At 44.7% G+C, this 12,927-nt stretch overlaps 3 protein-coding genes across 4 annotated transcripts; 1 reads left to right on the top strand and 2 right to left on the bottom strand.

Moving 5' to 3' along the window:
* Positions 1 to 1,883: 1,883 nt before the first annotated feature.
* mis18a (MIS18 kinetochore protein A) lies at positions 1,884 to 7,214 on the bottom strand. The gene is made up of 5 exons (XM_086099033.1): positions 4,732 to 7,214; positions 4,481 to 4,547; positions 4,158 to 4,280; positions 3,268 to 3,370; positions 1,884 to 2,250 (listed from the first exon to the last, which is right to left on the bottom strand). The coding sequence occupies exons 1-5, from the start codon at positions 5,009 to 5,011 to the stop codon at positions 2,179 to 2,181; spliced, it is 645 nt and encodes a 214-aa protein (XP_085955159.1). The 5' UTR covers positions 5,012 to 7,214; the 3' UTR covers positions 1,884 to 2,178.
* haus1 (HAUS augmin-like complex, subunit 1) lies at positions 5,792 to 8,762 on the top strand. Its single transcript, XM_086099032.1, has 9 exons — positions 5,792 to 5,955; positions 6,014 to 6,188; positions 6,637 to 6,772; positions 7,004 to 7,138; positions 7,927 to 8,050; positions 8,131 to 8,196; positions 8,262 to 8,333; positions 8,418 to 8,465; positions 8,613 to 8,762. Exons 1-9 carry the CDS (start codon positions 5,935 to 5,937, stop codon positions 8,655 to 8,657), a joined length of 822 nt encoding a protein of 273 aa, XP_085955158.1. The 5' UTR covers positions 5,792 to 5,934; the 3' UTR covers positions 8,658 to 8,762.
* Positions 8,763 to 9,024: 262 nt separating this feature from the next.
* Positions 9,025 to 12,908, bottom strand: cfap298 (cilia and flagella associated protein 298). 2 transcript variants are annotated; one of them, XM_086099030.1, is made up of 8 exons: positions 12,772 to 12,908; positions 12,065 to 12,226; positions 11,308 to 11,475; positions 10,536 to 10,603; positions 10,311 to 10,469; positions 9,677 to 9,808; positions 9,376 to 9,471; positions 9,025 to 9,221 (listed from the first exon to the last, which is right to left on the bottom strand). In XM_086099030.1, the coding sequence occupies exons 2-8, from the start codon at positions 12,201 to 12,203 to the stop codon at positions 9,111 to 9,113; spliced, it is 873 nt and encodes a 290-aa protein (XP_085955156.1). In that variant the 5' UTR covers positions 12,204 to 12,226; positions 12,772 to 12,908; the 3' UTR covers positions 9,025 to 9,110. The 2 variants fall into 2 exon arrangements, with proteins under 2 accessions (XP_085955156.1, XP_085955157.1); XM_086099031.1 differs by lacking the exon at positions 12,772 to 12,908 and adding an exon at positions 12,628 to 12,763.
* Between the last annotated feature and the right edge of the window lie 19 nt (positions 12,909 to 12,927).

The raw sequence follows: 12,927 nt of genomic DNA, 5'->3' as shown, positions 1-12,927 counted from the left end.
GTATTTGTTATTCATGAAATGTTCGCCATTTGATCAGTATATACTTATTGAGAATAATTTAAATGATCCATCCATTTTCATAACCGCTTATTCCTCACAAGGGTCGCAGGGATGCTGGAGCCTATCCCAGCTGGCTACGGGCAGTAGGCGGGGCACACCCTCAACTGGTTGCCACCCCATCCAGGTCATTTAATTATATTTATTTTATTTTATTTTATACTCTTTCACTTTTTCTTCCCTAGTTTAGCACATTTATAATGATAATTGGTTTCTTTTTTTTTTTTCACCTACTGGACTTAATTATAATTTAGCATTATTTAAAAATGACAATATTTGATCATTTATTGGCCTGGATTTTAAGATTCTAATTGATATTAATTAAATAACCCTAATTAAACATATATTTAATTAAATACCAAATTAAAAAATATATATATATTTAATGAGGGTTATATTAAAAAAATCTATAATTGGCCTTTATTATAAAATTGTAATGTAAAATGTATCATTGATTTATATTTATTGATTTATTATTTCACCTGTCAACCACGTGTGCCTGCTTTTGATTCTGGCGACTTTTTGGGCGTGGCCGCTTTTGTTGTTTTGCACACTGCAGGTTGTTCATCCCTTTTGATTTATTCGTGTGTCGTGAAAACATCTCAATTTGATTTGATTTCGCAACTTGCCAAACAGGTGGAACTCCTTGAGATGTTTTTTTTTTCCTTCCCTTCCGTCTGCTTGTCATCCAAAAAGCGAAATGTCATGAAAGAGATGCTGTGAGCCAATCAAGCGCCGGTGTCTGCGGCAACAGCTGGAGCCGCCATTGGTTGTCGGCGGCAGGCAGGAGACGACGTGATTGGCTGACGTAAGCTTCATTGCCACCATGGCAACATTGCGTCCTCATAGGTGGAAACGAGGAGACGCTGCCTCGGCATTATTTACTTAGGTTGTGTGTGTGTGTGTGTGTGTGTGCGTGTGTGTGTGTGTGTGTGGGCCTTTACGGACGATCTGATTGGTCCAGGCTACAACTGGCGCAATAAAGGCGGCGAGCTGTGCAATGTGTGCATTTGTAATGTGTTATATTTGACGTGTGGCACTTTTAAGGTCACCTGACATTTACCCCATGTTTAGGGTCGCTTCACATTGAAGAACATTTATTTGGGGTCACCTTGGAACTCGGTACATATTTAAGGCCACCTCACACGTATTAGCATGTTTAGGGTCGACTCATAGTGTTAGGGACCACCTCATTTACTGCCACCATTTAGGGTCACTTTATAGTAAATGTAACATGTTTAGGGTCACCTGACATATCTACATTGACCTTTAGTTTGGGAAGGTCAATCTTTTAGGGCCTGTGCTTCCATTGGGCTCCGCAAAAACATCTCAGTGTGCTTTGTGTCTTCTTCTTGTTTTCATCCAGGGAGGGGCGGGGACGGAAGGGCGGGGTTAGTGGGGAGAAACACCGATTAGCCGGCAGCCCCTCCCGGCAGGCAACAGGCGAGCCGACGGAGCACGTGGTGCCTGTTGCCGTGGCGACCGCTCCAAGGATACGGCGTGCTGGTTGGACGCGGCGGTGGTCGGGGGAGGGGAGGGTTGACGGGAGGGAGTCGCTAGGCACATTACCGCATGTTCTCGCATCGTCGCCCGCAAACACCCCGAAAGCAAAAGTCCGCCCGTCCGTCCGGCCCGCCCGCCCGCGGACAAGACCAAAACCCTCGCACGGATTATCCGGATCACTGAAAACACTTTGCGCTCAACTGACAACAACAAAAGTGAGGCGGAGCCTTTGGGCACATTTGCATGCTGTTGCTAACCAAAACAGCAGCGTTGACTCTCACAGGTGGCCCAAGAGGTCCGAAGCTAAAATATTTGATGAGCCATTCAAGTCTGAAAGACATTTAATTGTGAAAATCCACACATCTTCCCACGATGGGTCCGCGGCACCCAAAAGACCACGTTTGAAAAAAACTGGACTCGCTTAACAGCTAACACACGTGAACAATGTGCAACATAACAAGCACTCACGCAAAAAAAACACGCTCTCACGCCGGCGCTCTCGCTCGCTCGCTAACACGCTGGCGAAGAAAAGGAAGACAAGTGGTCCCGACGGAGACCCCAACTGCTGACTGGAGCGATTTCCCCGAGGGGGGGGCAGCGAGCGCGCTTGGCACGCGGTCACACCTTGTCTTGAGCGGCGCGCTCCAGCTCCTGCACATGCTGCGCCATGGAAACCACCAGCATCTTCATCTTTTGAAGAGGGGGGGGGGGGGGAGAGAAAGTGGACAGGTGGGAAATTAAAAGGAGCAGCCGGAAAGGAAGCCAGAAGATAATTTGGGAGAACGGGAGGTGGATGGAAAACGGGATGAGGGCAAACAATATTCACTTTATGGCCTTCATTAAAAATCTAATATTCCGTGTATAAAAATAGCGGCAAGACATCAACTTGCTACTTTGTCCATTTGTCAATGATGACGCTCGCGTGTCAAAATGAAGCTAAACGTTCCACATGGAAGCCCCCTGACTTTGAAAGACGGTAAAGTGGAAATAAAACCTTCAGCATTGTTGTGACGAGAGCAAGCAAAAGTCAAAATCACACAATATAAGCTCATTCTCTTCTTGGACACGTTCAAGAGGTGAAAGGTCAACTAAAAGCTGTTTTTCCGCCCAACACAGAAGGACAGTGGATCATAAACACACCCGCTGGCCCCTTCATTAGGTACCCCCCCCCCCCCCCCATTAAATTGAATGGGAATTAATTTCCTGTCAATGTGTTTCTTATTGTGTCGAACCTTGCTGGCAACGCATGACAACAACATGTTTTTCTGGGTAACAAAGATTCCTGCACAGCTTGTCCGTCTTTTGTCTGTGCTGAAGATGCAACCACAGCGCCCCCTTCGGGACAATTAAGAGTACTGGTTTCCTTACCAAACAAAGGCCATTAAAAAAAAAAGGTAACCACCCTCTGCATGTTTAAACATAAAATCTGTGTAAAAATTGCAGCTAATTGAGAGGATTGATGATGATGATGATTATTATTTTTCAATTGTATTATTTTCTATTTTTAGGGGGGGATGTTTATTGTAAGGTTAAATGAAAAACCAAACACATGATAATGTGACGATGACAGTTTGTGGAGATGAGCTCATATCTGAGCGTACCATCGCCGATGTGATGTCATCATTACCAAAGATGATGTCATTGGCAATTTTCAGCACAGGTGGAGTAAACAAAAGAGAGCAGGATGTTCGGTTTCTTTCTCGTTACCTCATTCAGCATCTGTTCAACTCTGCCTCTGTACTCAAAAGTCAGCGGCTGCTCCTCGGGGCCCCCTGCTGGCGACTTCTGGCACGCCGAGCCCAGCACGTAACTGCAAATGTTGCACATTAAAATGAAAACTATAAGAACGCTAAGGATTTGGGATTGGATGATTTGTTGACGGGTGTTACTGTACGCCCCTTCAGCTATAAAGTGTTTTATTCAATAAATGTGATGCACATGCTAAATGTAAAAACAACAAAATAAAATGTCATATCAAAATTGCTGTCACTATGATAAAAAAATAATAATTGTGTGGAGTTTGTGAAATGAAGACTTTTATGAATATTTTATTATTATTTGAATTCATTTTTATTATTTTTGGTCTATTTTTTATTATTTTATTTACATTTTGTGCTGATGGATTTTATTTGCTGTGTGAGAAAATAAATTTCTTTATCCAAAATTCAGCCACTTTTCAAAATGATTAAAAATTTAAAGATATTTTTAATCTTTGGCTTTTGACTCAGCATGAGAATCGGAATTGTTTTAACGTTTATGGTGTTTATTTTATTTTATTTTTTTATGTTATTGAATTATCGTTTTTGCAGCCTTTGTTATTGTATGTGTAATTGTGACATCATGTACAACACTTTGTACGCAGCGATGGTTGTTTTTAAAGTGCTCAACAAATAAAGTTGAGATTATCCATCACAGCATTCACTTAACATTTATACATGTTCCTACCTCCTAAAATAATTTGCAATAAAACCATACATGCCATCGAACCCAGGGCAAGAGCAGTCGATCACCGCACACGTCATTTAAATGCGCCTCCGCCGGCAATAAACCGAAAAACCTTCCCTGAAATGAGGAGTCCCAAATGTGAGGCAGACCACCTGTCAATGTGGGCTACGTTGATGCAGAAGGTGGCTCTCATGTGGTCCAAGTTTTTGGGTGTGGACTTGTAGATCATCCCGAGAACTGTGTGGCATCCCGCACACACCAAATCCACAATCAGACTGGCAGGAAAAAAAGAGAAGTGACAGGAGGTCTTTCTTTAAAATGATCTATCATTGTTTTTTTGTTTTTTGTGTGGTAACTATTGGTATTGGCGCACTTTGTGGTACGACAATAAAGCGATTCGATTCTTCCTTAACCAAATGACTCCAATGTGTTGCTAATGTAAAGAGATGCGATGTGGGACTGGGAAGTGTTTTACCAAAGAGAACCTTTCCTGGCTTCATGCAGACGAGTGTCCTTCCCAACCAGCACGTTGTTCGTGACTCCTGAAGTCCAAAACAACAACAAAACATGACAGTCAGTTACACTTTGACTGCCTTTGGATTCATTCGTCGTCGTGTTTTTATTGGACATTACAAATTGAACAGAAAGCAAATAAATTTTTAACTATTGTGAGCCACGGATTGCTTGCGACCACTTCGAGATGGCCAAGACGATAAACCAACGTACGTTTGAGGTGAATGTGACTTTGTTTGTGTTGCGTGCCTTCCCACGACATGGAATCTCCGACGGGCAACTTGCACTTGCTGCAGAAGAAAACCACCGGACCGCCGTCGTCGTCGTCGTCGTCGTCCACCGCGCTGGGACGGAATAGCTTCTCCTCGATGACGGTGGAGTTCACAGTAACCGTTTCGAAAGTCTTGTTGATACTTTTCACGCCGTCCGTGGAATACTTCGCTCGTGTCGCCATTTTCGTTGAGTTTGAATTCTCGCGGCGCCGGGATGACATCGGCGAGAAGAGGAAGTGAGATAGTTCGCCACCTTACACTTTCCATTTCGGTTTATCGTGGGCCGCCTAACGAAAAGCTGTTCATTTCATCCTCAACGTGTTTAAAAACGTACGGAATAATGTCAATTTACCTAACGGCACTTTTTTTTTAATGGCTTTTTACTGCAAACGGTTCCCTTATTGCAACGTCGTTTCAGAAAGTAGATTTGCGTATCATCTTTGTGTGTCAAGTAGCGTGAGGCGGAAACAGAAAAAACACATCTTTGTTCGTTTTTAATCACGAGTTATTCTTACACAATATTGTTGTGTAGCTAAACTAATGATACAATTTTTATGCAAACATTAATTTAGTAATTTAAAATGGGAGCTAGCTAACATTAAAGGCGAAAGTAGACGGATCCTGCCTGATCAATGGGTAATTAACCAGAATTACGCATTGTTTAATTAAAGAAACACAAAAACATAATATATTAAACAAACATCAACAATATTTAGTATGCAAACATTATACTGCACAAAAAAAGCTAGGGGCCACGAATCATAGTCATCTAAAAAACGAAACTTTACATCTTGGTTGGACTTCAAAACATTAATTCACTATTAAATTGCTTTATAACTCACGTTTTTCAAACAGCTCCTTTTATTTGGGAGCTGATTTTCCACAAGTCGTTTATGGTACGGGTGATTCATCTGTATTTGTTTTTCATGTTTGAGTTTTAAAATAGTATGACAACAAATGTTTACGTTATGGGAACATCCTGTCTTCTGATTGGGTGACAACCCGGACATTTGGAAACCCGATCCGGAAGTGTTTCGGGAAAACGTCAGCAGCGCGAAAAATGGAAAGCAAGTCTGCTCTGTTGTTGACATTCAACGATTGCTCGACTTCGGCAGTTTAACGCCTGACCTTTGTTTCCTCGGCCATGTGTGAAAAGATCCAGAAGGTAAAAAGCGGCGCGCGTTTTCCAGTAGTTCGCGTGCTCATGCCGCGACTTTGTTCAGGTGAACCGCTGGCTGGCGGCGGTGTTCGGCGACGAGGCGGTTCCCCAGTTCGAAGTGACCGCGAGGACGGTGGACGTTTTGGAGCAGCTCGCCCAGTTCAGCGAGCTTCGAAGCCGACACGGCCGCCTGCTCGCCGAAGACCGAAAACAAAAAGCGCCCGAGTACCAAGCTGACGGTGAGGCAGAAGCCACGTTGGGCTATTCAATGAGAACAGTTTCACCTTGATTGAGGGCAAGCAAGCAAGCTCGTAACTAAGCCCAATGTATATAAATAATCTCGATACAAAGATAAACGTTTTTACGTTGGGCGTGTGCCTTCAAGGGGCGTGTCCCAGCGAGTGACAGGTGCTTAAAATCAGGTTGGCGTGGGAGTGAGTATCTGGCCGTGAGTTGTGGACCATAACAGCTCTTTGTGAGTGTATTGATTGCGCGCTTGACTATTTGTACCGTTCAATTCATGTCTGAAAGTGTGAGGGTTGCGCTACCATAATGAATTAAGATCTAAATGTGCATTACATTTTTTTTTCCTCCTAAAATATCGTGGTACGATGTTGAGCGGACAACCCACTCACATTGAGGCGCGATGTTACATTTGATGAGGTGTTGTTGTTTGTGTTGCTCCAGCTGCTCACCTTCAGGAAGTTCTGGTCCAAGGCTTGGGCGTGTCCTTCGCCAGCCTGTCCAAGTCCTGCGAGGAATACTCGTCTTCTCTGATGGACAACGCGGCGGTCCTGACGCTCCGAGACACGTCGCTCTACAGGTATGCTACGCGGCTTAACCACACCAGCTCAATTGAGCTCCTCCCTCAAAGGGATAAGATGTCGTACTTTCTCGTCATCGAAAGCTCCTCACGTCAACGTTTTTTGTTAGTGAATTTCCGCGGCGCTGCACAACATCAACATCACACATGCCAGAAAACGCCCGATTCCGGTTGCAACGTTAGCATACTAGCCGGCGAGAAGTCTTGACGGCCGGCGCTTGTGCTCCGCAGTTTGATGCCGGCGCTGAACCGGCTGACCGACGAGCTCCTGGACGCGGAGAAGTCCGACGCCACGTTGGACCGGGAGCTCCGCGACCTCAGGAGTAAGCTGAGTGCCGCGTTGGTGCTCAGAGAACAACTGCAAGCGTACGCAAGCTCCTCATGTTCGCAAACGGGGCGTGACTTTCTGGGGGGAAACAAGACAGTAGTGCTTGTTTTTCCTGCTAAACTTACGACTTTTTTGCTTGAAAATGTACGACTTTATTCCACAAAAATGAGACCCCCCCCCCTCCCCCGCCTTCCTGTAATGACAAACATTATTCCTCAAACATGTTCAGCTTTTTGTCTTGTAATATTGCAAGATTTTTTTTTGAAGATAGTTTCTCTCAAAAATATTTTCGTGAGATTTTTTGGGGTGGAAATCTAGATCAAGATTGAAAATGAAGACCCCCCCCCCCCAAGATAACTACTCTGCTACAATGTACACATTTTCCCCAAAATCAACTTTTTCTATAAAATGTTTTTCTTCAAATATAAAAATTAGGTAAACTATATACCATTTTTTTCTTTTAAATTAAGGACATTTTCCTAAAAAAACAACAACTTGAATGTCACTACATAATTTTCAATATTTTAGTGTTATATTTCAATATTTACTTCATTCAGGAAAAACTTTTTTCTTGTTTGTTTTCAAAAAAAAGAAGTGGAAAACCTGTTTCTCGTTAGCCTTTTTTTCTGTGCAACTTTTTTTTTACCCCTGAACAAAACTCTTAAAAATACATGTTACTCATTTTTTACTTGACATAATAAATCCCTCAACAAAAAAAACAAATCTTTAAAAAAAGCAAATTGCTGAAAATATACAACCGCCAAGTTTGTCTTGACCTCTTGACCTTTCCCGCTAACAAGTACGCGTGCGTGTCTCTCTCGGGCAGCGACGTGAGCAAAACGTGCCAGGCCCAAACGGTGGAGCGCGCCAAAGCAGAGGAACGCCTGCTCAACATGGACTTTCTCAAGGCCAAGGCCAAAGAGATCCGGCGCCGACGGGAGGCCCAAGAGGTACGCGGTCCAAGACGAACGCACGATAGAAGACGTTGACTTTGACGTGTAGAAAAACCGGATCTTGTTTGCTGGGTCAGGCTCAGCTGGCTTCCAGAAACATGGCGGCGTCGCTCAGCCATCAAGAGTTGGCGCAACTGTCGGAGGTGAGCTGACGCGGCAAAATCAAACCGTGCCAACGTTTCACTTCCTGTTGTGTTCCTCCAAACAGGAAGTGAAGGCGCTGAAAATACAAATCGGGCCCCTGAAGAAGAAACTGCAGCCATTCATGGACCTCAGCCCGGTTGGTTCTCGTCACTTGAAATCATCATCTCAGAATGCACGACATGCTGGCGTTTGACTCCCAAATGCTTTTTTGCCGCCACAGAGCCCGTCTCTCGCTCGCGTCAAAATCGAAGAGGCTAAAAGAGAACTGGTAAGCACGCGGCGGCAAGAATTTTCCCGCGTACTCGCTTTTGCGCGGTCCATTGTTCCATTTTGTGTGTGCGGTGATTTGAGCTCAAATTTGGCTCAAGTCAAAGTGAAAACTTTCCGCCTTTGACTTTTTTTCTGGCGTTTCTAGGCGGCGCTCGACTCGCAGCTGGAAGTGCACGTGGACTTCAAGTGATGCTGAGGAACAAATCAAGTCCAAAATGTCGTGTTTGTCTTTTGTTACTCCATGCAGCGCTGGACCTCCACTTAAATGGGCCCATTAACAAATTGGGCACGTTCATACGCGAGTATTTTGTATTTCCAGAAGATTGAAAACGAATTTCAATACGAACACAAAAGAATTGAAAAAAGTGAGAAAATGAGAAACCAAGCATGATTCGATCTCATTCTAAGGAGACGTTTTTTTTGCAGTGCAGAACTAGAAATAGCGACTGTTCCTTTAAATCCCCGTCCGGCAGCCTTCGGTTTTTTCCCGCCGGGACAAAGAGAGGAAAGGCGCGGCCCGAGGTCAGCACTCGCGCTCCACATTCAAGTCGACAAGGTCGAGCGCAAATGAGAGGCCTTTATTCAACGCAGCGTGACGTCACCCGCGGCGGGAAGTGAGCAAAGGTTCCGCCAAGCAGAACCATTACCTGGGTCCCCATTTAATGTTGCTCAGGCCTTGAAATTGTCTTTTGAGGGCCTGCCGGTCGGACCACGTCGAGTCCATGTGGCTGTCGTCGTCAGCCTCGTCTAATTTCTGAAGACAAAAGCAAACGTCAACATCTGCTTCAAGGACGCGTTCTTATATTTGTCGGCGGGAAAAATCAATTATCTGTAGCGGCTCTCCGGCGCCCCCTACCGCAAACGCTTTGCTAAACATTTGAGGTCGCTTTGTGACGCTTTGGACTCACCTTGAGCTCCTCCTGCCTCCTGTAGTAATGCATCATCATCTGCTTTTGCTCCTCATTGGTGACCAGCGGCTCTCTCGCCGGCGCCCCCTGTCCTTTCTGCAGAGTAACAGCGTCAGCGAACGTCACCATCAAAACAGTCAGTAAAAATGTGTCAGCGCAGAATTCAATGCTCGGTGTTAGCAGGCAGCCTAAAAGGGCTACCGCCCCTTTAAATTTCAAGTCACAGGGGACCTAGAACAGAACTTTGTGGAACACCACTCAAGCTCACTTGTTAATCCAATTTTGGCTCATGTGGTCTCACCTTCTGGATTTTGACCACCAGCTTGGTCTTGTCGTTCTTGCCGATGTAGTCCTGCAGCTTCTTGCCCCGGTGCATCTCCTTGGCGGCCCACCACAGCTGGCACTCGGACTCGTCCAGCACCTGCAGCGACGCCTGACGGGAGATTTCAATTCAAGCGTAGGCTTGGATCATTCGGCCATTGTATAAAATTGTGCTCCCCCCCCACCCTTTCACTTTTGGTTTTCAATATAGGAAAGGCATATATACTCCTCAAATCAATGTAGGGGGGGAGTAAATAGTTTATTGTATTTCCTTTATTGGCTCATTTAGGATTGAAACGATGAATCGAATAATTTGATACGGAAAATAATTAAAAAAATTGTCTGCTTCAAAACTTGACAGTGGTTAGCCGCTACCATGAGCTCACGAGAGCCAATTCTACCCTCTCATTCGCCGCCACCCACATCACTTACCGGGCCAGGCCCCACCTTTCAAAGTCACACACACTCAAAGTCACAGATATTGCAGCATAGAATGTGAGCATGGCGATCCCAAGTGGACAAATAAAATAGCCGCTTACCCTTTTGCTTGCTAATGCAGAATCAAAGAAATAATCATCAAGTCTGAAAATATTCACGCGGCTTGTCGGTCTGACCTGCGTCCCCGCCAGGTCCTCGCGGTCCTCCAACTCCATGCGGATGGGGTCGTGAGGAGGCAGCCCCATGGGATACACGATCATAACGGCCCCCCGCAGCTGGGCCAGGGCTTCGTTCACCATCGCCGCCGTGACGCACACGTTCACTTGCACTTGTTTCTTCCGAGGGGAAACCTTGCGTGAACACGCCGGATTGTTGCGCTTACGATGGATGTTGACACTTACTTTGGAGACGAGGGCCTTTGCCTCGTCCGCGCTTTTCAGAAGCACGCCTTTCATTTTCTCGTTGGGAGCTGACGCAAAGAAAACACGACAGTCATGCCAACGACTCCAAACGCAGTTCATCAGAAAAATCAAATAGTTCATCAGAAAAATCAAATAGTCCATCCAAACGGTTTGAAAAGGAACGAAGGTTCGAGTGACATTTTTATGTATGGTTATACTTTGGGGTGCACGATAACGCTATTTTCAACCGATACAAATAAACCAATAATTTTGAAAGTGCCAATGTCGATAACCGATAAGTCAGCCGATAAAATAACCCACCTATGGGTCAAAAATGGACCGATCCTTTACATGGGTCTATTTGACCCAACTTTGGAGTCAACAATATTGAGATCTGCTTCCAAGACGACCAGTAAGGCATTTTGAGTTTGGCAAAATGCAACAAAAAAACGTGATTACAACATTTTGGGGAGACACAGGAAAGAAATCGAACACTGGCGACTGCAACTTCTGTCAACACGAGGTCGCGCGCATTATGATGTCACTATTATAGAAGAGGGGAGGAGTTGGCCACAAACACAACAGATGGACCAATGCGGCAAGTCTATTATTATCGGCGGATTTCTTTATTATCTGGCTTATCTGTATGACGTTAATTGTCTGATAATTAATCGGCCGCCGATATTACCGTGCATCCCGAGTTATGCTGCTACTTTCTATTCCGCCCCAAAATTGTGGCAGCATGGAAGGCCAAAGATGTCCACCCCCTCACCGTGCCCGTTGCGCCGGCCGACGTCGTCTTCCTTGAAGACGGCGCCGCCGCTGGGCACGCACTTGTCCTCCCACTCGTCCTTCAGCTTGAGGTCCACCAGTTGCTCGTCCGTCAGCCCTTGCATGTTGGGCGGCAGCGTGACGCCGTGTTCCGCCAGCTCGCACATTTCTAAAACAAGAAGAAATCGCACTTGAAGGAGACGAACCCTCGTTGCTCACGGGCCGTACATCCCAGAGCCACATACTATAAATGAAAATACAAGATCTAGAGACCAATTATGAAAAATAAATGTAAAAAAGTTTGAACACGCACTTTTGAAGCTCTTGAGTGTGAAACCACTGCTGGCACGCAAGCTCCCTCTAGTGGTAGGCTAAAGAATCCAACTGTCTAACCAGTGTTCCAAACAATGTTGTTGTGTTGTTCCAAATGTTTCAACTGTAATTTTTTTAGACCAATACATTTGTTAAGTACAGCTCAGTGGTATTTAACTTTCAAGTACAGTTTCAGTTTGAAGCGTACTTAAGTACAGTTTTGTATTTCCATATTTAGGTTGAACAAAACATCTTCCTCATTTGATGCCGAATACCTTCATCAAATTTTTATGCTGGTCATCATCGTGATAATAAATATACACACTGACAGTCACTGCTGTGCATTTAGCATTTGAGCTCATATAATAGCTAATACTTTTTACTATTGTAATATACTGGCTTTAACTTCAATGATGTCATTACAATACGTTTTTTAAACGTCTTACCAGCACATATTCGGTCCACTTTTAGCCTCCCGTTGTGAATGGCGGTGATGTCGCGCAAGAGCACGTCGACCGCCTCGTTGACGTCGGTGCGAAACAAGAAGTGGCTCTCGTCTCCACGTTTCACGTGCAGAAGAACCATCTTGTAGGACGAGGCTTCTTTTGCTAAAAAAAAGAAGAAGAAAAGAAAACCAACAACGTTGGACATAAGACGCGTGTGAATGGCCAACTGTCACCAGACAACGCAGCGTAACCACGGCAACGGTCGTAGAAGGCGGGGCGAAGCTTCGGGAACGAGCTAAAGGCTAAATCTAAAAACTCAAGCTAAAGGCTAGGCTTTAGCTTGCTAGCTTACGCGTTACAATAAAACTGAAGAATAACCATACGACTTTATAAAGCGTTACTAAAATTAAATATAATTACTGTAACATGGTACATAATGCAACCTCAGTGTGGCACGTGTAAGACAAAAGCCATATTTACCACAGACTAACTTTTATATTGACAAAATGTTTATCAGACTAACCCCATAGTAAATGTATGCAAGGAGAAAAACTAAGGCATACCTTTATGACGTAATCTAAAGTGAACGAGAACATGTACAGCAGCGTATAATTTATATTCCAATAGCGCTCAAAAAGTGATTTGTCATTTGTCGAAGCCGTTTCTGTAAACTAAAGTGCCACACTCGCAAAGTCAAGCTAATTTACCTGCTGCGGTGGTAGAACTGAAAGACGCACGCACGCTCAGACGTTCATTTGTTTACATCTGGTGGCGTAGCAACTTGTGCATAAAGTCGCGAAGGCGGAACATTTCCGGGTTCTTCGTCGTCGTCGTCAGACTGACGGTCAAGATGGGCGACGCAG

This window comes from Leptonotus elevatus, chromosome 16 (genome assembly GCF_054856555.1).
Source record: "Leptonotus elevatus isolate MCC_2025b chromosome 16, RoL_Lele_1.0, whole genome shotgun sequence".
NCBI classification, from domain to species: domain Eukaryota; kingdom Metazoa; phylum Chordata; class Actinopteri; order Syngnathiformes; family Syngnathidae; genus Leptonotus; species Leptonotus elevatus.
This window is presented reverse-complemented; position numbering and strand designations above follow the sequence as displayed.

Coding starts and splice junctions, on each gene's coding strand:
- mis18a (XM_086099033.1), bottom strand. CDS start 5,011: ATGTCATCCCGGCGCCGCGAGAATTCAAACTCAACGAAAATGGCGACA. Junction 4,548..4,731: donor AAGTCACATTCACCTCAAAC/GTACGTTGGTTT, acceptor TTTGGACTTCAG/GAGTCACGAACAACGTGCTG. Junction 4,281..4,480: donor GCCAGGAAAGGTTCTCTTTG/GTAAAACACTTC, acceptor TTTTCCTGCCAG/TCTGATTGTGGATTTGGTGT.
- haus1 (XM_086099032.1), top strand. CDS start 5,935: ATGTGTGAAAAGATCCAGAAG. Junction 5,956..6,013: donor TGTGTGAAAAGATCCAGAAG/GTAAAAAGCGGC, acceptor GACTTTGTTCAG/GTGAACCGCTGGCTGGCGGC. Junction 8,197..8,261: donor AGTTGGCGCAACTGTCGGAG/GTGAGCTGACGC, acceptor TCCTCCAAACAG/GAAGTGAAGGCGCTGAAAAT.
- cfap298 (XM_086099030.1), bottom strand. CDS start 12,203: ATGGTTCTTCTGCACGTGAAACGTGGAGACGAGAGCCACTTCTTGTTT. Junction 11,476..12,064: donor AGTGGACCGAATATGTGCTG/GTAAGACGTTTA, acceptor TTCTTGTTTTAG/AAATGTGCGAGCTGGCGGAA. Junction 9,222..9,375: donor GGAGGCAGGAGGAGCTCAAG/GTGAGTCCAAAG, acceptor TTTTGTCTTCAG/AAATTAGACGAGGCTGACGA.